Source organism: Leptonychotes weddellii, chromosome 7 (genome assembly GCF_054177405.1).
Source record: "Leptonychotes weddellii isolate Sample4059 chromosome 7, ASM5417740v2, whole genome shotgun sequence".
Lineage (NCBI taxonomy): Eukaryota > Metazoa > Chordata > Mammalia > Carnivora > Phocidae > Leptonychotes > Leptonychotes weddellii.
In genome coordinates this window covers 43,307,265-43,333,078 of record NC_138375.1, presented here as the reverse complement: position 1 = coordinate 43,333,078, position 25,814 = coordinate 43,307,265, and the positions used below count along the sequence as shown (strand labels likewise).

At 40.2% G+C, this 25,814-nt stretch overlaps 1 protein-coding gene across 3 annotated transcripts in view; it reads right to left on the bottom strand.

Annotated features, from left to right (window-relative positions):
• The window catches only part of SGCD (sarcoglycan delta), a 361,831-nt gene that overhangs the window by 330,487 nt on the left and 5,530 nt on the right, over positions 1 to 25,814 (bottom strand). For 2 of the 3 annotated variants that reach the window (XM_081826228.1, XM_081826229.1), the window contains exon 2: positions 10,347 to 10,535. In XM_081826228.1, coding sequence (XP_081682354.1) covers positions 10,347 to 10,535 — 189 coding nt within the window. The remainder of the gene's footprint in view (positions 1 to 10,346; positions 10,536 to 25,814) is intronic. The other variant, XM_081826230.1, reaches the window with a different exon arrangement.

Sequence of the window (25,814 nt, the reverse complement as noted above, 5' to 3'; positions counted from 1 at the left end):
CCTAATGATGTATTGTATGGTGACTAACATAACAGAATAAAATTAAATTAAATTTAAAAAAAAAAAAAAGCTGAAAGCCAAAACTTTGAAGTTAGACACACCAGGATCTATATACTGCCCCTGCTACTTAGCAGCTAATGAAGCTGGGCAGGTTAAACAGGCAGTCTGTGCTTTCGTTTCCTCATTAAAGGGGAGATAAGAGTACCTCCTCAGAGGGTCATGGTAAGAAAAGAAGGAGGTAACACAGGCAGGCACTTCCCACTGTACTCAATATAAGGTATAGCGTTTGCATGGCTATTAGCAGGTGTTGTTGATATGGTTGCAGCAGACTACTTTCCAAAGAGGGCCTCTACACCATCTCTGTACTGGTTTCCTGTGACTGTCATAGCAAATTACCATAAAACTGATGGCTTAAAAAAAATTATTCTCTCACAGTTCCAGAAGCTAGAAGTCTGAAATCAAGGTGTCAGTAGGGCTGCCCTTCCTCTGGAAGCTCTATGGGAGAGTCCATTCTTTGACTTTGTCATCTTCTAGAAGCTACCTGACACTCCATGTGGTAGCATCATCCCTCTCTCTGCCTCTGCGGTCATACTGCCTGCTCTCTTCTGTCAAATCGCACTCTGCCTGACTCTTATATGGATACTGATCATTGGATTTAGGGCCCAACTAGGTAATCCAGGATGATTGCCTCATATAAAGATCCTTAATTTAGATAAGTCCACATATGGTAACATTCACAGGTTCCAGGGATTAAGCCAAGGATGTATCTTTTTGGAAGCCACAATTCAACCCACTACAATCTCCTATCCTACACGCTTTTCTAGAACCTTCAACTCCCTCATGTAGAGGTTGAGTCCATGTGCCCTTTCCTTGAATCTAGGATTTTGTATCTGTCTTCACCAACAAACTAAATCACAAGTGATGCTGCCGGACTTCTAAGTCTAGGTTATAACAGGATTATGCATTCCCACCTTGTGTAAGTGAAACACATGTTCTGGAACCCAGCTGCCATATGGATAAGAAGCCCAAATTAGCCAACATGGTGGGCCACGTGTAGACTGTCTGGCTTGCTGAGGTCCCATTACCAATATGTGCCCATACATGTAAGTAAACATGCCTCTAGATGATTCCAGCCTTAGCTGTTGAACCAATCCCAGCCTGAGTCTTCCCAACTCAGGTGCTAGATATCAATGAGCAGATGAGTTCCACTCAAACTGGAGATTCCTGAACAAAATTAATTATTGCTGTTACATGAAGCCATTAGGTTTTGGGGTAGTTTGTTGGGTAATAATAGGTATTGAGACCAATTACTCATTAAATAATTGAATGGATTAAGATTTTAACATTTTTAAATGGCACATGAGATATATTTCCTGGCATATAGCATCTTGGATTTTTATCTAAATATAGCATGAGCAAACACACACACACACTTACTTCTAGAGGAAAAAAGGATTCAATCTCTCTCATTCTGAGTCAAAGAATATGGGAGGACCCAGTAATTAGACATAGAAACTATTTAAGTTCTAGAGGGACGACCTTGTATTTCATCTTGTCCAAACTGCGTATTTTTACAGATTGAGAGAATAAGGCTCAGAAATGGTCCCTGACCCTCCCCCTTCAATAGAACTATGTGCCCAACAAAGGACCACCTTGCTCCTCACAGGCAAGATGAAAAATCTATCACCGCCTCACTACCTTCCCAGTGAGGAGTATTGAAAGGAAGAGAGGAGACAGAGAACAGGTGTGTGGCAAAGGAACAAGGAAGGCCATTAGAACCAGTTATTTTGGGCCATCTGTTCATGAGATTATGAGAAACTTTCTTCTCCTCCTTCTGATAAATTGAGTTTTGTTTGCTTTTTGTTTTTCGACCTTAATCCTACGGCTCCAGGTCCTAAAAACTGTCTAGGACACAGAAAGAAAACACAAAAACTTTGTATGGAGAGAAATGAAAAACTTTTTTGTTCAAAGGTCTGAGCATACCCACCAAGAGCTATCTGAAAGGTAGGTTAGTAGGTTCTAGACCTGTTTTATAACAGAGAACTCCCTGCAATGATGGAAATGTTTTCTTTGTGGTCTGCTGATGAGAGTAGCTGTGGAATATTTGTGATGTGACTAGTGTGACTGAGGAACTGAATTGTTAATGTTATTTCATTTTAGACAGTGCAGTTCTAGACAAAGTATTTACAAAGCCACTCCAAGCTTAGAAACCCTAACTAATGACTCTCGGGCAACTCCAATGACCTGAAACCTCCTATTTACTGGGTTTTTTTCCCTACAGTCTAACTCCTGCCTGCTGTGGAAGGACTGATCTGCAAGTTCTCTGTGGTAACATACCCTTTGAGATTTGCAACTTCTCCCCTACAATTGCTTCATGCCTCAATGAGAGTGAACAGAGCTCTAAGATCTAGTCATAACTTCTGATTTTGAGAGCTATTCGGAGTTCTGAGTAATGGAACTAAATAACAGCCCCATGACCCATAAGACCTAAAATTCCATGTGTGAGCAGCTATGTGTGATGTATGAAGAGAAAAATATTTCCAGGGAGCTTGCTGACATTCTTTATTGTTCTCAATTCTACAATCATTAAAAAGGAATTTTGAGTATATGAAAACAGTAAGTGGCAAAAATCACGGATATTATCCAAATCATAGGCTAACACTGCACAGCCATTTGTTTATAATTAGAGCTCAAGTTTCTCAGTCTGACCTCTCGAGAGTGTCTATGATTTGCATTCGATTTGACTTTATTAGTGTCAGCTTCCACTCTTCTCCTTCCCCACCCCATCTTTTCTCTCCAGGGGCCTGAGCTCTCAATATTGGAACCCTAGTGTCTGAGGCTTCCCAACCAAGTTTAACACACTGCATCCAGGCTACATTCATGGTCCTTTCTCTGCTTTAAACATGACTCAAAAGGACTTACCCATCCTTTAAGACTCAAGAAGCCTTCCAGTGACTTCTGGCTTTAGCTGATTTCTTCTTCAAAGCTTCCTTAAAATATGTGTCATTTTGGGAACAGATTAATATCACACTTTTTTTTTTTACTTCCTAGTAAATTATGATCTATTAAAATCCAGGATTTTATAATCTTCACTGTCTAAATAAAGCATGGTGTCCAGCACAAATAGTGTGCTTAAGAAATACTGATTGAATCGAAGCAAATATGGCCAATAAACTGTATAAATTTGTAACAAGCTTGGTTCACAACATTTTGCAGCACTTACAATGATTAAAATCATCCTTGAAGATTTTCATTCTTATAAAGGTACAAAACACAGTAGGCTGCAAAGCAAATTGGACATTGCAGGCCATATCCCAGCGCTGATCATGGAACAGAATGAACTTTTGTCTTTCGTTTTTTCTGCATTACAATTTTCATGCCACCTTAAAAAAAATAACATTTTGGCAGTTTTTCAGGTTGATGAATTTGAGCTAATGGATAGAAAGTGACCACAAGAGTCAAAGCACTGAGGGTCAGAAGCATGATACTCTCAGCATAGGAGCTCAAGTGAATGCTGCTCACACACACGATATATTCATTAACAGTGTTAAATGAAAAGTCTAACTAAAGCCAATAATATCATTTTCTTTCATTTGCTGAGCAAATCTGTATATTAACTAGGATGACATCTCCTGTTTCAATTCTGTTTCACACACTCCGTTATTACTCTTCTCATGTAATTAAAATGTAGCAGGTAGTTGATACACAGGAAGGAGTGTCTGTATTAAAAATACCTTTTCATAATCAAATTCAAGTACTCATCTCATTTGTGATCTGTCTACCTTAATAAATGAACTAATAGTTCATTTTAAAAGCTATATAAAGCTCTATTAACCCATCTTTACACATTTTAATTTAAAGTGACGGGCTATTCATGATTTTTTTCCCTTTCATTTATTCAATAAACATTCTAAATACTATGTGGTAATAAGCAAGGTGCTTAAACTTGCGAATTCATATATGAATAGTTTAAGGTTCCTGTCTCTGGAGCTCACAGCCTAACAAGGGAGAGGGCCAGGAAAATAAATAAATGCACTACTGAATGCCGCCCCCGCTCCCCCGCCTGACAGCAGGTACGGCAGAACACAGAAGACGGAGTGGTCAGTTTAATCTGGGAAGGCTTCAAGAACAAATGAGAAAAAAGAGAAAAGATTTAAAAAGGTAGTGTTTATAGAAGATCAAATGTAGATAAAATTTTCAAGTGTCTGTCTGACCTAATGGGAGGGAAGACCTGGCCAGGCTGCCCAAAGAGCAGGACTCTGAGAATCGTGGCTTTGTCCTGCCAGCTCACTGCTGATGGGGCATCTTCCTCAGTGTCCAGGCATGCGAACGAGTTACTGTGTGATGTGCAACGTCTGGGCCAATGCAGTTCCCTCTCTGGGATGTCACCTGGGTAACAAGAGACGGGGGCAGGTAGAGGTGGGAACTGGAGAGGAAAGGTCATTATAAAGGGAAGGTCAAGGGCAGATAAATACGTGCTTAAATGGCAAAGAAGCAGAAAACCTGAATTAACACAGGGAGTTAGTTGAAGGAACAACAAAAGCGGAAGGAACCTGGCCTGCAAACAGAAGCAAATGTCCCAGGGCGTGAAAGCCACGTGGTCCAGGACAAGAGGGTGGGCATCCCCACAGCAGCCTTGGTTCCTACCAGTGCTCTTGGTCCCTCTGCTGTGAGGTGCTCGCACATACCCATGAGATTCCTCTCCTCTTCCCAGGGCATGTGTATCCTCACTCCCCTCTACTTGAGTTAGTTTGACTGGGTCCCGGTTCCTTGAGCCTTCTCCAAATAGACAAACAGATGATACGTCAGTGTTCTGAGTTATGGAACACACTGTCCATTCTCTCTGGCTTTTACTGTTTTACAATGTGTCCAATTTACAAGTATTAGAATGCCTTCCTCTGACCCTCAGTGGATCTTTATCTAACTTTAGGGTAAATAAATCATGTTTTAGACATTGCACTGAACAAATTCAATTTGTCTTCATGAAAAATAGCACTTGGCAAATGGGCAGCATAGTGTACTGATTAAGAGCATGGGCTCTAGAGCCAGACTCCCTGTGACCCAATCCCAGCTTCATTGCTCACTGACGGCGTGACCTTGGGCAAGTTACCACACTTCTCAGAGCCTCCGCTTCCTTACCTATAAAAATATGGGCAATGGTGGTGCCGACCCCATAGGGTTTTTGTGAGGACTATATGGGAAAATCATTAAGTTCTGAGTTTTTATTAAACAAATAGACATTCATTTCTTATATAACCACTAATAAAATGGTTTGAATTTTATAATTTTAATGAATGGAAAGAGAAACAAGTTATCTATTAAATGAGGTATAGAACACTCTAATTTACAGAGGACTTATCATGTGACCTGCACTGACCAGGTACTGGGCATCCAATATCCCATGAATGTGATCTGTACAAAGGCAATTTATAATTGACAAGCACATACTGGAAGCCTATTGTATACTGGCACTGGGTTAGGGCTACAAATATAAATAGAGAATAAGCCCTGTTCCTGAGAAGTCCCTGGCATGGTTAGGGCCACACAGCTGTGTCAGGCAACCTCACTTTCCGCTTTGATTCCATCATCTGCAAAATGAGGGTATCTGATGAGGTGACTCCTAAGCTTCTCTTTTGTCTAACAATGAATGACTTCACACTCAACTGGGCTAAGAGATCGTGCCATCTATTGATAATTCCCAAGCCTTTTAAATTTTATCACTTAATAAGCAATTTTGCTAAATGATACCGTAGATGATCAATATGGACTATTTGGGGAGGTCTTCGAGGGCACATTATGTGGACTGGGGGTGCTAGACAGTGTTGGCAGCTGCAGCCGCCCTCTATGGAGTGAGATCACACATGGTCAAGGCAAAGCCCAAAAGATAAAACCATAGTGTTCCAAAAGGAAGATACCTTAAAGTCTTAAAGACACCTAGTTTAATGTGTTCATTTCTATATGGAGTCTCAGAGAAAAAAGGTGAGGTAGTTCATGGCCAGCTAGGCATCTAGTTCCCTGACATTTGACTTTTTTTTTTTTTTTAAGTAAGCTCTATGCCAAACGTGGGGCTTGAACTCACAACCTTGAGATCAAGAGTCACACACTCCATGGACTAAGCCGGCCAACACCCCGCACGCCTCCCATGCTAGGACTTTTTGTACTGCCCCACAATATATCACAATGGCTAAGAGACCAGTTTCCAGAGCCAGACTGCTTGGAATCAAATCTTTACTCTGCCACCTTAGAGCTATGCGATCACAAATTAAGTTATTGAGCTTCTCCCCATCCTTGTCAAGTTGGTACCACAATATTCCCTACTCACATAAGGATTAAGTTAGATAATACTTATAAAATGCAGCAGCATAGTGCCTGGCATAAAATAAGCCTTCAAAAAGTTACGATGGCAATGATTATAGCAAACACTAACATAACTTACTATGTGCCAAGCTACATTCTAAATAGTTTATACTCATCATCTCATGTACTCTTCACAACAATCCTATAAATTGGCAGGTACTGCTATTACTCCCAGGAAACCACAGCACAGAGCAGCTGAGGAACTTGACAAAATAAGCAGCAGAAGCCAGATCTGTATGTAGAGCATCCGTCTCCAGAGTCAGAGCCCCTAACCACGACACTATGGCGTAGGGTCTCTCATGACTTTCTGTTGCCAATATCAAGTCTTCCTATGGGTCAGAGGCTGCCATAAATGCTCAACACAAATTAACTCACTGAGTCTCCATGTCACCCTATGACCTAGAAATTATTACTAAGTTTATATTGAATGTTTACATGAATACAACAAGGGGATAAAACAGAAGGCTGAGACCGTGGAGGGAGAAGGTCAACAGATACAGTGCAAAGAGAAATGACATGAGGACTGAACATTCATAACTATCAGGGAACTACTCTACGCAGAAAATGTCAATGGCTATTTCAGATGGAAGGGACATGTGTGATCAGATTAGAGACGGTGGGCCGGCCACAAAGACGGCGAGCCTTGTGGCAGCTGTATGGTTCTGTTGAAGAGCTGGATCGTTAGAACAATTAGGGGGAGGAGTACAGTGTAGTGGGAAGGGTTGGGCTTTGAAGTCAAACACTAGCTCTTTTATTTATTAGCTGTGTGTCCTTCAGCACGTCACTTAAATTCTCTGAGCATTTTTTTAAAATTTTTGTTATGTTAATCACCATACATTACATCATTAGTGTTAGATGTAGTGTTCCATGATTCATTGTTTGTGCATAACACCCAGTGCTCCATCTGAGCATTTTTTTTTAATTAAAATGGAGATAATACCTAATTTATAAAGTTGTGGTGAAAATTAAATGAGAGATATTTTAAGGGTCAAGGACAGGGACTAACAGAATACACTAACAGACAAAACATTTAGCAAATAGTAGTCCCCCTGTACAGCACAATGTGTTGATTAACCAGGATAGTTTGAATTACGGGGGTTCACAGTATAGGGAAAACACACACTCCTCCATGTATGGCAAAATTGAGAACCGAAGTGTCATCTTGCTCTCCTGCCTTATAACGAACACCAGAATATTCTGCGAAGAGCACAGGAGAGCAAAACCATCTGTCTTCTGATTTCCCTCTGGGACCAAGAAAACTTGGTTGGCTATTTGTCCAGACTGCTCTAATGGAAGGGCTCTTCCAGCATATATCCTTGGGGATGGCAGAGAACACAAGTCTGACCACAAAGTAAAATTCTGGATATCCGATCTTGGATACGTTGCCAAGTCCTCCCAAGTACTTTCATATGACATCACTCTCTTGGTTCATGATTACTCAGAGGGCTTGATTATACCGTGAACTTTCCCAAATCGCAAATTATTGAATATCCCAGATGTAAAAAAAAAAAAAAAAATCACTCTTCTGTTGACAATATTTTAAAATCCCTGCATAAAATGCTTAACTGTTATCCCATTGATTTCCTTGCTCTCTCACCCGACATAACCAATATAAAATTGGTTAATACCTTATTCTTTCTCAAGATCTTCACGTCAGTAAATTACTATTTGTGGAATAGAATTATAATTCTAAAAGAATATGTTTTATACTGTGATTGATGGAAAAATATGCTTTTAGCTTGCAGGGAAAGATCAATTTTCTGACACTTCAGCTCTAGTTGCTCAAATGCATTATGATTATAAAGCACCAATTATGGCTAATAATGGCATTATTCTCACCTCAGTAAGTACTTGGTTTGGTAAAGCTTTAAGAACTCTCAATTTTGGCAATCAATTTAGTTAACTACAGGGAATAGCCTATTTCAAATAGATTATTACCTTACTGTCACATTGCTCCCCAAGCTCACATACAAAGTGAATTGTCACTCAATATACATTTACATATACCCCTATTAAGCTTGCCAGATAAATACACACTCTAGAAGCCATAGTTGTACGATATCACAGTTTTCAAGATTTGAGTTCATATTCTCCACCACACTCACCCCCAAATCTTTCAGGTTCTATAACTTAACCTCACATGAGATTAGGTAAAAATCACAGAAATAGCCCAAATAAGGGGGGTTAGCGGGTACATGAGTTCCAGCTAAGTTCCAATGGGGAAGTAATGAATTCTATCTTGCTTTTTGGACCCCACCATTCAACCATCTCACCAGCCAGAACCTGGCAATGTTCCAGAATTTCTTCCAATCCTTCATCTCCTATATCCTAGTTGAGGTACGCCAACACCATCTTTCAAATAAATGTCTTTTACATCTTTATTCTCCATTCTACTGCCCTAGCTTCAGTCTTCCCTTAATTAATGGTGCAAAACAAAAGCTTTTCCACTTTATAAGTTCATGAAACAAAAAATAAAAACATCACAGGGGCACCTGGGTGGCTCAACCCGTTACATAGCCAGCTCTTGATTTTGGCTCAGTTCATGATCTCGGGGTCCTGGGATCAAGCCCTGTGTAGGGCTCTGTGCTCAGTGGGAAGTCTGCCTGAAGATTCTCTCTCCCTCTCCCTCTGCCCTTCCCCCCACTTGTGCGCACACTCTCTAAAATAAATAAATAAATCTTTAAAAATAATAATAAATAAAAAATAAAAACATCACAGAACACGCACATCAACAGATGGCAATCGTGGTCCTTTGGATTTAGCACCATACGGACTCCGGACACCTCTTAGAGCCATAAGCTCTAAAAAGATGCAGCTCTCACTCTTTTCAAAGTTAGTCTGTCTGTGAAACACAGGGAAAAATTATTCTCCAGGGTGATGAGTATAATAAGAAATAGATAAATGGGGCTACAGGAGGATCAAAGGTTTTACCAGGCAGCTATAGGAACATCAGGATGATGAAGAAAAGCAGCCTAAGCAGAAGATACTGCTCCCGCAAAGGCAGGGAAGTACAACCATGCAGAATGGGTTAAGGCTAAAAATGAACTTTACAATCCAGAAAAGGCAAAAATCCACTGTCCTACTGGGGAGTTTCATATGAAAAACCTTCCTGTTAATTGTATCATGGTCACATTTCTTTATCAAACAGGATTTATTTATATTGGCAATCTAATTGTTTACTTTTGATGTCCCAAGAAACAAAAGTAATCTCAGGGCAGCAGCTTACTACCCACTATGCGTTCACTAAAAGTGAAAGTACTTATACTGCCAGAATCTCTCAGGATAACTCCAGAAATCATATTTCCAGAATTTTCTTTTCGTTTAAACTTTAATAAGTAAATGTTCAATGTGCATAGTGCCCCTAACTACCAATAACAAGAATTTCTTCAAAGAAGCGTAAACACAAATTCTTTAAAAAAAAAAAGTGAAGCATAGCTACCCTTCCCTCATTTCCATCCTGCTCAGGCAGTGGCAAAGAAAATTGGCCTCCTAAAAATCAAGGAGAATCTCAATTAACCAGAGCAATGAGCTACAAGGTATATATAGACAGTTAAAACTCTCAGATAATCCACAAAGCCTTATTCTACTCAGATATTGCTACCCTCTACCTCACAAACCCTTTCACAATCACTACCAAAATTTGGGAAAACTCAGTACTTTGAATTTGGCCCATATTTCTTCCTGCATTATTTACTCAAAGGGCTTGGAAACTCCAGGAGACAGAAACACAGTTATCAAAATGGAGGGAAAGCATACAAGAGACTGCAAAGGAGGGAAATGACTCTAACTTGGACTCCCAGCCACTGAGGAGTAGAGATGAGACAGAGGCAGATCCCACACATAATCTGTACAGCAATACTTTTTAACCAAATGCCAGGCTGCAAGACATTTTGAATCCTACTACCCCGACTTTTCCACATTCCTTCTTCTTGCTCCACGCTTTCCCTTCCCCCAAGAAGGGCTAAAGGAACGTGTGTTTTTTTACTTACAATTGTGAAGTTCATGACTTTGAGAATCCAGATGGTCATGGCCAAGTTCACCAGTATTAAAATCATCAGGAGTAGGACAAAGAAATACAGGCACCTTTTCCGCCAGCCATAAATGCCCACCTTGTATACCTGTGGCCCCTCGGAGCTGGGCATGGTGCTCCGGTGGTGTGTGTATTGTTCCTGAGGCATCTGAAATACACGAGGCGAGAGAGAAGCACTTACATTAAACTGCTGAGAGGGGGGAAAAAAAAGAAAAGAAAAAAAAAAACCAACTGATGAAGAGATATGGCTGGCTGCTATCTGTACGTTTCCATCCTCCTGACAACTCCAAAAATCTGCTTCCTCTGGACAAAAGTGGCTCCTGCGGACGCTGTATGAGTCCCCTCATTTTATGCAGCCATCTCTCGTGATGTATACTGAGACATCCACAGGCACACACACCATGGGAGGAACAGGACCCCTAGGAAGCCATTTTCCAAATGACTCCTAGAATTCCAGCATCTTTGTGAGGGAGATACTCAACCACCTACCCAAGTCCTGAGGGTACAACTGAGAATTTGTCTGAGAAAATAAATGAACCTCAGCAGTCCATCATGGTGGTATGATAAATACTATTCAGGCAATTTATTTGGGGGGTAAAATGATCTCAAATGCAATCATCCTGCACTGCCAGAAAGTCAGGGGGAAAAGTAACAATTTTCATCTTCCCCCCTACTTTAGAATTCAAAGGGATGTTGATGGGCACAGATTAAGCCTCACTGGACTCAGGAGTCTTCAAGTGACAGCCTATGCTTAAATGCCTCCCTTGACAGAAACCTCATCACGTGCTGACTTAGTCTGGAGGAGTTACACAATCCCAATTGTGGCCAATCAACTTACTTATTTATTATTTTTAATCAACTCATTTATTTAATAAACATAAAGGAGGCTCAAAGTCAAGGAAGATGTGGGTATGCCTTCCAGGAGCTTGCAGGCTAACGGGAGGAATGAACTCATTAAACAGTGATTATAGTACAGCGAGGTAAGTTAGAAAAATATTTGTCATTACTAAGTAATAGACTAATCCCCCTTAAAGTAATGAAGCTTTCCCTAATCCCTGCTGTTGACAAAATGATCTTTATACTAGCACTACTAATTAGGTGTCAACACAAATCTAAGTAAACTTACCACTTCCATAAAACTCTAAAACCAAAACAAATTTTTAAAATTAAATACAAACAAATCTACGAACGTGTATCATTCAAAATGGACAAATAACAGACTACTACAAAGGATGATGATTTCCTAAAACTAAGTGGCACAATGTGGTACCCAGTGCTTTAGCACAGCATCTTCAGAGTAGATCATCCCTACTCTGCCATGAGCCACATGACAACATAGCCCCTACAGCTTTTCCCCATGCAAATACCTGCACAACCCTTATTTTGAGATCTTTACTTCATTTGGCCCTCTTGTAAGCATACTGCATTCCCTAAGAATAAATCTTACCTCTGTTTATTTTCATCTTAGTCAACAGCAATTAAATTTGTGGGGCACCTGGGTGGCTCAGTCAGTTAAGCATCCAACTCTTGGTTTTGGCTCAAGTCCTGATCTGCCTGTCCTGAGATGGAGCCCCGCATGGGGCTCTGCACTCAGCAGGGAGTCTGCTTGAGATTCTCTCTCCCTTTCCCTCCCTCCCACTCACTCTCTTTCTCTCAAATAAATAAAGTCTTTAAAAAAATACCAATTAAATGTGTTCTGCGTGGTACCAAAGTGACCATGGTGACAAACACAATGTGGGTTCCTAAAATCACATCCTTGGTTATTAGGTCATCTTCCAGATGGTTGGAATATGATTACTTTACAGTTTCTAGATAATCATTAAAGTGTACACATAAAATCTAAAAATCCCCTTGAGAACTCAAGGCCTTTGGACATAAGTGGAACTCCACTGAAAAACCCATGGCCAATGGAAATGTCCAATGAAGTCCTACATGACATCTATCTTATTCTAACTACCCTAGTGCCAAAATCAGGTTCTCACAAGAGTATTTATTTAAATATATGTGTATGGCATGAATGAGTGAGAAAACAAATGCATAAATGATGAATGAATGAATGATTTCCCGTCTGCTATAAAAGCTTCTGCCGTCTGGGAATATATAGAAGTTTAAGCCAAACACCATGTGGGAGAATCCATTTTAATATCCCTGCACATTTTCACTTTAGCCTCCCAAAGTACTGGGTTCCCAAGCAAGCAGTGAACTTCATGTTACAAGAGCATCTCCATTTCGTTAACTTAGCTGCTTAGAATTCTATAGATTGGGGCTGTGTTGTAACAACATTGAAACACAACAAAGTCATTGCTCTTTTTTTTTTTTTTTACACATCAAGATCAATTAGAAGGGGTAAAAATGTCTTCTAAGTTTGAAGGAAATTAGGCCTTTCTTTTCCATTAAAACATATTCTGTAAGTTAAGGAAATGAGCAAAGAATCTTAAAATCTTATCTGCAAGGTCCTTTATTTCCAACCAACTAATTTTATGAATGAGCTGCTTTAAGACTAGAGCTGACCCACTTGTGCATGGATATAGGGTTTGTGGTAGGGCAAGGACAAAGGTAACAATTTTGGACCCTTGCAGGAATGATGAACAGTGAGAAATTCTTCACAAACCAGGGTGCAGAAGCTAGAGGTATTGGCACCACGCCAGTTGCTTTTTCTTTGACATTTGCCCCAACCAATGTGGGAATTACATAATTTAGCTTTAAAGTGGAAGTGACATGCTCAATAAATACTTATAAGAGACTGGGCATATGGATATCACATTTGTGATTTTTTTTTTTCTCTTACAAAGACTGTTAGATATTGACAGAACGCAGTGATTGTCTCTATTAGGGTTTCTCAATCCTGGGTGTGCATCAGAGACAGCCGTGGCGATTTTAAAAATCTACATGCTCAGGTCGATTCAGTAATAATCACAAAGGTAGGACCCAGGCATCAGCATTTTTAAAGGGTCCCATGTAATCTTAAAGTATAGACAAGGTTGCATACCACTGGTCTAGAATAACATCTCTCAACCCTGACTATGCATCAGGCTCCGAAATAAACTTCTGACAAACACAAATTCAAATTCTGAGCTCTACCATGGAATTAGAATGGTCAAAAAAAATTTTTTTTCCCCAGATTATTCCATAGAGACTACTACTTTAGAGACTACTTCTCTAAAAAAATGGCCTTCAATCTATTTTTTTAATAGTATGACCATTTTAAGACACAAAGCGTGAAACAAATTCTAGAATATGAAACAGCAAAAAAAAAAAAAAGCAGAGCTTCTCTGAGGGCTTGGAAGAGAACTTGGACTCCTCGGAACCACAGATTTGCCCACCGTATTTACTGACTAGCTGAGGTGTTTGAGCCAGGAAGGGGAAGTAGTTCTCTTTCAAGTCATGCAACAAATTAAAAGCCGAGTGGGGATTAGAACTCAGCTCCCTCATGCATGTGTAGTAGCCTGTTCTGTCTACCATGAGGGCTCTTGAGTCTCCAACCATACCAACTGTCTAGTTTAATGAGCCACATAAAACAAAAATGCTCCAGTGTGCCATTCAGAAGGGAAGGGGAAAAAAGAAAGAACAGGGAAGGGAGAAGGCAATTTTGTACAAATGGTGCCAACAGGAAGCTATGACAACCAAATGTAAGGAAATGGATACATCTGTTAATAATGTTCCATAAAAAAGGAAAATTTAGATATGCTGAGTACATTAATTTTTCTAGGCAATACTGAAACATGTTGAAATGATGAAAACATAAGAAGAAAGATAATCTCCAATCTGTGTTTCCTTTTGATCCTCCCCAGTAGAAAACCCTCTAGGGTATGAAGTTGAAGTTGAAGGTCCTCTCTTGGCCAGGCCCCTTTCATGACTCTGGGAGGTACCCCAGTAATGCATTAACATTATCACCCATTTTTATAAAATTAGCTTAAGTAAGATGTTTTAATTACAACTAGTTAAGACCTTGTATTTTTCAAACTCCCTTTTTGTTGGGTGGATTTGGAGGATTTCCATTAATTTTGGAGCTCCAACTAACAGGAAGGTAAATTGGGGGTTCCTATGATTTGTGTGTAGTAAATGTTTATATCATTTGCAGACACTTCCCTGTAGAGGTACATTATTTTCTAGCCCTCCTAGTGTAGGAATGTCTTCCAGAAATTCTTCTTTCGCCCTTGGTGTCAACTCACCAAGCAGAGTGTGGTGAAGGTATAGGACCAAAGCACACAACGTGATGTAAATATGTCCTATAATGGCCAGCACCAGAAATATATGGGTAGTGCAAAAGCCAGAAGCTAGGTGCATTTTTTTTTCAATCATCAGATATGTAAAATTTCAAGTAGAATTTAATTCTGACACCTAGTCAAAACAAATTCTCTCCTGACAAGAATATATTCAATTCAGCATATAAAATGATAAATGCTCCACCATTTTTTTTTAATGGGACTCATGGAAAACAAAATTGGAATTTTTATGTTTGTGGGTTATATGCACTGTGTGTTTATATTCTGTATGTAAAGTTGCATTCTTTACATATCACAACCAGCAATAAAAAAACCTCAGTTCTGTTGAAATTGCCATAAGAGACAACGATCTTTCTATTGTCTGTACAAGAAAGTGATAGTGCCAAACAGCTGTCATATGAAGAGGCAATCAAAGGCTATGCAACCAAAAAGTGTAGAAAAAGTATGTCAGTTAATTATTCACAATATTATTTTTCTAGATTTTATGATAGGCCTTTTAAAATTAATAATTTAATTTCCTTTCTCATTCTAAGTATATTCATGTTTTTAATGTGTTTGTATTGGTAATTTTTTAGGGTTTTTTTTTTCCCCCTTGAAATAGCCCAATAAATTGGTTAGGCTTCAGGCCTCATGAAACTTGGATCCTCCTCTAGTCCCTCCCATAAAGGACCCCCGGCATACAGCAAGACCTCAGTGTAACACCACCATGAGACATCACCGCTTAGCTGAGCACAGTGGATGGCACTGTTTATCTGTCTTCTGCTGGGAGTGATTTTTGGACTTTTGAGTAGATAAGAATACTTTGCAGAAATTGATTAAATGCACATTCCTAGGCCCCACACCAAGAAAGTCTAACTAATTCAGTAAGTCGGCCGTGCATCCCAGGAATCTGTGTTTTTAACACACACCAAAATCGATTCTGATACTTGTGGCCCAGAGACCATGCTTTGAGAGCATGAATTTAGATCAAACATAGAGATATATCCCTGGCCCAGTCTTTGCCTCTACTTGCATTGTTTCTCATGAGATCACCCATTTTCCTCCCATGTCTCTCTCTCTCTCTATATATATATATATACACACCATACATATATACATACATATATACATATATATACATACACATACACACATTTTTTTAACCCTGCCATTCTTCACATTTTCACTGTGTTCTTGCCCTGGAGCTTTTGTTTCCCCTGTCCTCTTTCAGCATTATATTGAATATTATGCCCTTTGCAACATTTGGTGTCTTGGTTTTTAAATGTGCAGAGATCTCCTCTGACATGAAAAAGAAATCTCAGCTTACCTGCATCTGCTGGGGTGCACTAGGCATGTGAATTTTACAAAGGAGCCCCTCTATATCCAAATACACTCTCTTCTTGGGAATCCTAAGACTAGTACCTTTCATCAGTCTTTGGGAACTTCTTTACATTGTTATACAACATATTTTACAGTGATATAGGTCATCCCTCTGAATATAATCTAAATGCTTTTAAGTATTTCAAAGTTCTTTGAACCAGGATGCCTGGGTGGCTCAGTCATTAAGCATCTGCCTTCAGTTCAGGTCATGAGCCCAGGGTCCTGGGATTGAGTCCAGCATCGGGCTCCTTGTTCAGTGGGGAGTCTGCTTCTCCCTCTGCCGCTGCTTCCCCTACTTGTACTGGCTTGCTGTCTTTCTCTTTCTCTCTCACACACAAATAAATAAAATCTTAAATGAACGAATGAATGAATGAATAAAAGTTCTCTGAACTACAAGAGCACCTAAACAACAGTGTGTTTATGTGTGTAATTACATGAAATTTTATGTGTGCGTGTATATACGTGCATAGTTATTTGATGAATGAGTAAAAATCAAGCCAAGACCAAGTAACAAAACACATCCTCCAATAACAGAAAGCTATAAGGTCACAAGTAAAAGAATGAAAATTTACACAAGTTGACTGCCTTTCCAATGCACATTAGATTATACTGATGTAAAGTAGTCTTAAATCCAAAGCATTAGTCTATTCCTATGGGGCTATGTTCAGTGTTCACCTGTTTATAAACATATCCAGTTGAAGATAATGTATTTTTTGCACACAAAATGTAATAGGATTGTATTTTCCAGAGAACGAATACAGAACTTTCTGTTGTTCTGCCATTAGATAGGGAGGAACTACAGACAGTTGAGGCAATGCAATAATACAATAACCAAAGATAGTCATGGGTTAAAGTAGCTGCTAAATATAATAGATGTTGAGTTTCCAAAGAAGGACATTTTGGATGGACATATTCTAAAGCATGGTTTTGAGAGCTATAACCTCATGGTCCCACACATCCAAATGTTCTTACCTGGGATCATGTAACATTATGGAATCAAGGCCTGATACTAATTTAATGTGTCAATCTCAAGAACAGTATCTGTCTTAATGACCTAGACTTGTGAACAACCTTTTCTTGGGCTGTGTGTTTCACTTCGGCCATTGCAGCCACCACCAATACCTTAGTGACTTTCTGATGCCCATGAAGCTTTTCTGAATGGCCTCACAAATGCCCAACATCAGTCAAAGGTGCCATTGGAGTATTTCTACAAATCCCACGTTCATGGTGAAGTCCTCACAAAGATCCTCAAGCCAGGCCCAGCTTAACTGGTCCCTGAGCCCAGTAGCTACTGCTCTTCTAATTAAGGACACTGCATTTTATGTTTAGCTTAAGCTCACCAACACTAAGCTTCAGAGTGATAAGTCCCACTTCTTTGACAAGCTTTGATGTCTTAACACAGAAGCTTACCTGATTGTACTCAAGCGCTCATACGTTTTATACCCTATTGGCTTTCCTTCCTAAATCTAATTGGTACCAAATAGCTACTAGACAATCCTATATTGCCCCAGCTCTTACAATTCATCAGCTGATATATGAAAGACGGAAGGTAGTGGGGCAGAAACTCACAGAGCTGGCAAACTGTGTGAGGCTGAGAGCATATTCCAGGCTAATACTGATAAAAGCCCTCGCTTTGTCTGTATTCAGTGTTTTCACTTCAACAGGTTTCTTCCCCAGGAGAAGACGACATGTTTTCCTCTTCTCCCCCTCACCCCCCAATAAAAAAGATACCTAGAGAATAGTTACAAAATCTGCATTATCCATTTACTATGGAAGAACACTCTGTTTTGAGAGATGATTAAAAAATAATCCACAAACTTTCTAAAGACATATATAATGCCATCAAGTTTCCTGATGATTTTTCTCTTGGACCTATAAAATTTTGTGGGCCACAATCTGCTCTACTAATAAGGTAGAGTTGAGAACAAAGAAGCATTGACATGCATTTTACTAACGCTTGCTAGTCTCTTCTGCCCACTAGGCTTTACAAATATCTTGTTCCATAAGGGAATTTATGGGAAGGTCAACAAGTGCAACTCTTTGTAAAGTTACACACGAGAGAGAAGAAACAGGGCAGAAGACAGACCTGGCCTTCGAGGAAATCCCCAATAGTAATCTCTTTTTTCAACAAGGAGAATATTTTCGATCACCTATTATGTGCCAAGTACCACAGCAGATCCTAGGGATACATCGGTCTTCAAAAGAATGAGTAGGATCGCGTTTCTGCTTTCTTCAAGCTCGTACTTTCATGGGAGAGATGGACCATACTCAAGTAAACAGATCAAGCCATTATAACGAAGTAAGGTGTTAAGAAGGAAACTGAAGAGGATTCCATGGTAAAGAATGGAGTGCACCTGACCACGGGAGACCATTCTGACAAAGTGAGGATGAAGGTGAGAGCCAGAGGTAAAACATGTTTTTCAGCAGAGGACACAGCAAGCATTCTGGTCTTAAGGGCCTGCTTAAATTAAGCAGGGTGGCCGGCAAGATGGGCACTGAGTGAGCTCAGAGGACAGAGTAGAGACCAGTTTGCAGAGAGGCTGTGCTCCCACTACACCTTACCTTATAGGTTATGATAAGGAGTAATGAATTGAAATGGCCCAACTAATAACTCTATCATCATCTTCAGAACTAAGACAAATAATACAAATCAAGTGAGCTAGGGTTTGTGGATAATGATGCTGCATGTGCATACTTCCAGCACATTTACAAGTAAACATGAATCACATCTCTGTAGACGATTATAACCAGTTTATGGAAATAGCAGGCCCACATTCCCCTACAGCTGCATCACATATCTGGAGTCTAAGTGGAATCACAGTCATTTTGGATTATCTTGGCACATAAATAGTTTTCCATTAGCCATATTAATTTTGAGGTCTATGATTTAAAACTATCTGCTTTCCAGGGTTGTTTTCATTCAGCCATCCATACAATACATTTGTCTTGGTTTGTTAATATCTGGCACAATTTAGAAAATTGTAACAAACTCCTCTCTTTTAGTTGTGATATAACAATCAACACTTTTTTGTTGTAAAATTCATCCATGAGAGCAAATGCTTGTTTATGTGACATGGTCTAAGAACTAAGAATGGCCTCTTCTTTTTAAGCACATATGTGAATTAATTTAAAAGTTAGGTATTCCATATTTCAGTTTTTTAAGGATTGGAGTGTTGAACAATTTTCTCTGAAAAAAAATTAGACAAGTGCATATATTTAAAAAGGCTTAAGAGTATACAGTCAAGAAAAATGTTTTTGTTTTTTTTTTTAAAGATTTTACTTATTTTTCAACAGAGAGAGAGACAGCAAGAGAGGGAACACAAGCAGGGGGAGTGGGAGAGGGAGAAGCAGGCTTCCGGCCGAGCAGGGAGCCCGATGTGGGACTCGATCCCAGGACCCTGGGATCATGACCTGAGCCGAAGGCAGATGCTTAACAACTGAGCCACCCAGGAGCCCCAAGAAAAAATGTTTTTAAAGACTTATTTGAGAGAAAGAGAGACTGAGAGTGTGTGCATGAGGCGGGTGCTGAAGGAGAGGGAGAGAGAGAATCTCAAGCAGACTTCCTGCTGAGTATGCAACCCAATGTGGGGCTCGATTTCATGACCCTGACATCGTGACCTGAACTGAAACCAAGAATCAGATTTTTAACCGACTGAACTACCCAGGCACCCCTCAAGAAAGTTTTTTCATTCACACTTTCAGATTCCCTCCACAGAATCAACTATTACCAGCCTTTTTAATCTTTATGGCTATGTTCAACACATATACAGGCTTAATTCAATATGTCCATTCAATATATACATACACGTTTAAATTTTTTCTTTTTTACACAAAAAAGGGCATATTTAATGCTCTTTATCATTCTGAATCAACTTGGTCCACTTAATACAGCTAAGTGATAGTCCCATGAAAACATAGTTGTTTTTTTTTTTTTTTAAGTTAAACAGTTTTAAATTATATGGATGCATGATATTTAACTTAGCCAACTCCTTAGTGATGAGCACTCAGGTTGTTTCCAATAATTTTTTGTTACCCCTGCTTATGTTAACAAATAAATACTTACCAGGTATTATCATGTATGGCACTAGACATTAGCAATAAAAAGATGCCCTGCTTCTTGGACCTTCCAGTCTAGTGGAGGCAACAGTAAAAAGATAAACGACCAAGCATGTAATTTTAAAGTTAGCCTTGGGAAGAAGTCTTTGGAAGGAAAAAAGGAAAGCAGGAGAAGGGGACAAACAATGAGTGGGAGGCTCCTGTTTCTAGGATGGTCAGGGAAAACCTCTGTCGTGGAGAGATTTGTGGGGGGAAAAAAAAGGCATCAACAAGTAAGAAAGTAAATCATAAGGACATCTGGGTGAAGCACTCTTGTCAGAGGAAACAACAGAAGTGCAAAGGCCCTGAGGTGGGATTTTACTGGGCAAGTGTGAAGGACAACGTGGCTAGACCAGAGCAAAGAAGGAGCAAAGAGTTTGACAATCAGATTGGGAGTGCAGGCAGAAGGGGTGCACACTGGGTCTTACAAGCCACAGGGAAAACCTGAACTAGGATACAGATTATGATGGTAACTATCAGAAAACTGAGGCATCGGAGGAAGAGGATCTGATCTTCACTTTGCGATCACTCCAGCTGGTCTGTAAGGAACAGACCGCTGGGATGAGAATGCAGGTGGAGAAACCAGGTGCCTGTGACTACTGCTATCGCCTAGGGTGGGGGGACAGGAGCCCAGACCAGGGCAGAGGTAAAAGAGAAATTGGCAAGTTAGTACTGTATTTTAAGTCTATTTGGAAAGTAGAGCTAACAGGATTCACTGCTGCCGGAGACAAAGACTGAGGGCAGGAAAAGAACAGGAGTTGGGGAATGCTAAGGGTCTGGCGTGAGCAGTTGGGTGAAGGATGGTACCATTCATCATGATGGGGAACACTGGGGCATAGTAGGCTCATGGGCAGGAAGCAAATGGAGTGTGTGGAGGGGGGAGAGAGAGAGAATGCTGTTGAGTCAAGTTGATTCTGAAATGCACAGAAAAATCTAGGGGGGTGGTGTCCCAAAGGCACTTTGAAAGGAGTCTGGAATTCAGGGGAAAGATAGGGCTTAGAGTTTAAGTGTTTAAGTCTCCTGTAAATGAATGTTATTTAAAGCCCCAGGAATGGAGCATACATGTTTCATGTACGTCCAAATATGCTTCTCAGAGAAGTCCTAAGAAATCGAATTGCTTGGTCAAGCTACGTGTGTGGGAGGAGGGGTAGTGTTATAGATACTAACAAAGTTCTCCTCCAAAGTATGATATGCCTTATATTTAAATTCAAATTATTTATTTCTGGTGAACTGGAAGATATTTCAATATAATTATGACCATCAATTCTCACTGTCCCTGAAATTTAGAAGTATCAAGTGCAAGCTGAAGTAGTTTTAGATGGAAATATATTTTTGAAACACACATACATATTTGTACTAGGCAGCATTAGATATATGAGCTCTACATTCTGATAACACTCTGGGAGATGGATATTACTAAAACTATTTCATAAATTAAGATCCTGAGGTACTGAAGAGTGAAGGAAAGTCCTCAAGGACAGCTCTAATTAGTACATTGGGTTAGGGTCTTGACTCAAACCGAGGTCCAGTTTTCTTTCCATTGCCCAGGGAATGCGGCAAAGACCTGCCTTTCCCTGAATGTAACACAAGGTGTTTAGAATTACCATCTCTGTGTATTTAGCGTGGAGTGCACTTAAAATGGTGAAAGCACTGCCACCACTGGACAAATCTGTGTTTTCCTTCAGATCCTCCCATGGTACTGTTCTGGGCATTTGGAATACATCGATGAGCTGAAACATAGATGCCTAATCTCATGGCAGTGATGGGAGAGACAGATAAACATGAAAACCAAAGTATATTATACTTAGATTACAGGGGATGACTACTATGGACAAAGGACTGCCCCCCCCGCCCCCGGCCCACCAAAAAAAGAAAAGACAGGAAAAGTGCGATTAGCAGTCCAGGGATGGAGGGGGGAGCAGAGCAAGTTCAATTTTTAAAAGACTGAGAAAGGCTAGCCTCATGGAGAAGGTAGTATTGGAGCAGACTTGAAGGAATCTTGAGAGTCCCTGAAGCTTTGGCTGCATGTAAAACTCAACACAGTTCTTGATGTTGCAAGTTGAGGACTAAAAGAGAATGTGTATACTGAACACCCTTAAAGAGGACAAATAATTTCAAACACCTGACCGCAATTTTAATAGTGTCATTTTCATATGCAAATGAAGCTACATCTACCCACCATGGCCTCAATGATGGCCAGCTGTTTTTTTTGTTTTTTTTTTTTAAGATTTTATTTCTATATTTGACACAGAGAGAGAGACAGAGAGAGTAGGAACACAAACAGGGGGATTGGGAGAGGGAGAAGCAGGCTTCCCGCTGAGCAGGGAGCCCGATGCGGGGCTCGATCCCAGGACCCCGGGATCATGACCTAAGCCGAAGGCAGACGCTTAACGACTGAGCCACCCAGGCACCCCAATGGTCAGCTTTCTTAAGAGGAGTGATGGTCCTTTTCAGCAAAGCAGCTGTGTTGTACAAGGCCAATGCCTCTTAAATCCCCAAGATGACTCTGACCAGAACCAGATAATGACAATCCTAGTCGAGCTACTATATAGTTCTTCTGTGATTTGGGGACCAAGCTATATGATAAAATAATAATGACCAAGCTCAAACACTTAAGACCAGACAATGAGACGCAAGCTTGAAGGGAACACAGACAATATGAAACCCAATCATTATTTAACAGATGAGAAAACCAGATTCAGGGAAATCAGAGTAAGTCAGGAACACGGCCAAGGTTGGCCCAAGAGATAACCACAAGTTCCTCACAAATTTCAGGCTTCAGGCTTTTCAACTGTTTGACATCACTTTCATCAACCATCAGGCATGCACCTTTTGAACAACACCCAAAGGCAGATCACAACAAAGCCGTCAGTTTGCTAGCAAAAAGAGAGCATGCAAAACTGATGACCAACCCTTGTGTGAAGGCTACCATGTGCCAGAAACTGTTCAAAATACTTTACTGAACTTCCTCAATCCTCACAGTCCTAGCATTCTGAGGTAGGTACTATTATTATCCCCGTTTTACAGTTGAGGCAACAGCTGAGACACAGAGAGGTTAAATCACTGACCCAAACTCACTCAGCGTGTTAAAGACATCAAGATTTTGAGCTCAGAGTGTCAAGCTGAAAGACCAATTCTCTTAATTCTTGTGTTAAAGGCTTCCACATCCATGTTTATACTTGGTCAGAATAGCATGAGGACTCATTCAAAACATGTCTTTGTGACACTCTGAGCTCAAATTTCTCAACATGGATATTAATTTTAACACAATTCATCAAAAAAAAAAAAAGACAATCCATCAATTCTACAAATACTACAGCAACTACTGTATTTCAGGCAGGGTACATGTTTCCTAAGTACAGGCAGTTTTCCCAGGTAATAAGCCATCTCTCATAGGTCTCTGAAACCCACAAACTTTTAGAGCATCATGAAAAACAGCTGCAACAAATTAGGCACAACCTTTTATAGTGACTCAATAGTTGCAAAAAATTAGCATCGATCCAGTAGATTCTTTCTTGACAATTGTGTTTGGTAAGGATCTTTAGCTGTGCTCTCAAATATCTGCAATGAAATCTGTGGTCTGAAAGGAAATGCTGTTCCATCTCATTTTTAGTCATGTTATTTTTTGTTTAAATCAAGGTGTCCAGAAACAAACACACTAACAATAATAGTGGAGTTATTATGTACTTGGCTAAGCACCTTGCATGCCTCCATGTATGTATGTATATAGGTCTACTGAGCTATATCTTAGTTCCAGTGAAATGCACAGATATTAACTATTCAGATCAAGTTTTACAAATCTGTACATCTGTGTAAACAATATTCGATCAAGGTAAGGACTGTTTCCATAACCCTAGAAAATTCCCTCATGCCCCTTCCCAATTAATCCCCATCCCCAGAAGAAGAGACTGATCTGATTTCTATCATTTGAAATCTCATGTATAATCCTATGATGTGATTACTCCGGGGAATATCTGACTTCGAAACCTGTGCTCTACACATGCTGTCCTACTGCTTTTTTGCTGAGTAGATACCTACCCATCTAAACAGTGCCCTCTAAGAGAATTGGGTCATAATGCCTTACTTTCTTTCCTATGCATCTAGAATGGTACTTTATACACCACCCTTAAATTGGAAAAAAAAAAAAAAGGTCGTCCAAATCATTTTCTATTTTCTGTGGTTCAGACATGAAACCCTATTGAGAGACTATTATTATAAACACCTACATATCAGAAGGTGGGGTTAGTGAATAAAGTGGACACATACCCTCTCAAAGGAACAACAACTGCTCAGATTGTACTAACTGCCAAGCCGTGGGAAGCCAGACCAGAGGTGCCCTCCTTCGGCTCTTCCTAGATTATCTAGATTTGTGCATAATATCTCAGAATCTCCAAATGCTTTGTAATTAATTAAAAAAAAAAAAAAACTTTGTGACCCCAAATAGTGCCTATGGGTCAGCACTCAGACTTCCAGTTTGTGACCTGCTGTGTGCATCCTCAGCCTGGGAAACACCAGGTATAGCTTTGTCCACAACAGAAGTGATGCCACAAATCTCTGAAGGTCACGTCCAACTTTCAGAATTAATGTTTGTTATTACAGGGTCCAAGTTATGAGCAGATCCTGTTCCTGGCATTCCTGACCACTGAGGGAAGCAGATGACTTGGGTCTGAACCGAGCAAAGAACAGAGAAGAAACATTCTCAAAAGAGAGAAAAACTGGCAACAGGAAGATAGAATGAAATTTTTAAAGAGAGAGAAAAAGCTAGAAAGAGTCCAGGACAAGAGAGATGATGGCCGACGACACCAGGTAAGAACAGGAAGGAAGGGAACACAGTGTGGCATGGCTCCTCAGCTATGCCTCGGCTTTAGGCGATCTTCACTCACTGAACACGCCATGCCCAATACCGCAACCCTAACCAGAGTTAGGGCAGCAGGGTGGTGTCCAATGTTTGCTTGGACTAACGAGCTACCAACTGGTATTTGTTCACCCTAAGCTCAAGAAGAACAGTTTCAGTGGCTCAATACTTCCAGCCCAGCCAGTAGCTAACTATAGGTTGTCCAGGAGTTCAGAAACAGGTTATTTGGAAGTCAGGGTTCTCACGAGAGAGTCTGAGCCTATCACCCGGCAAAGGAAAGTGGTCTGAACAAAGAGGGAGTTTCTAATCCCCGGCAATATGGTTTTTTATCAGGAACCTGTGTTTGTGTTAACAGGTACCACTGCATTATCGGTTAAGAAGAAGAAGAAAGCCAAAGCTTCTGCATCCACCCACACACCCGGAGCTACTACCAGCAAAGATTTCCAAGATTTAGACACTGGATTAAGACACTTCACGAACCACCGTGACAAGTTCCTCCCAGAGTCCTGCAAACCTCTCTGACAGCAGGTCAGGGGCCACAGATGACATGGTTTCCTTTATATAAGGGGGTTCACACTTGGCAGTGGGAATTTGAAACAGTAATGAAGACGATCACCTTTCTGTGTGGCAGCAAAGGTGAGAGAAAGAGGACCATGGAATCTGTCGAGAAATTTGGGCAACACAGAAAAAGTAACTTGGATAAATCAGTATAAAACGTTCTCTCCTCTGCTTATTGTGCCCATACGTCTTTTGATCTTGATTTGCCTATTTCATTCTTTGCTGGTTTCTCTCATGCTCTCTCAGTTAATATTAAGTGTGTGTGTGTGTGTGTGTGTGTGTGTTTATCTATCTCCTTCTGCTGTAAGATCAGCCTACCTTCCATTCTTCTTTC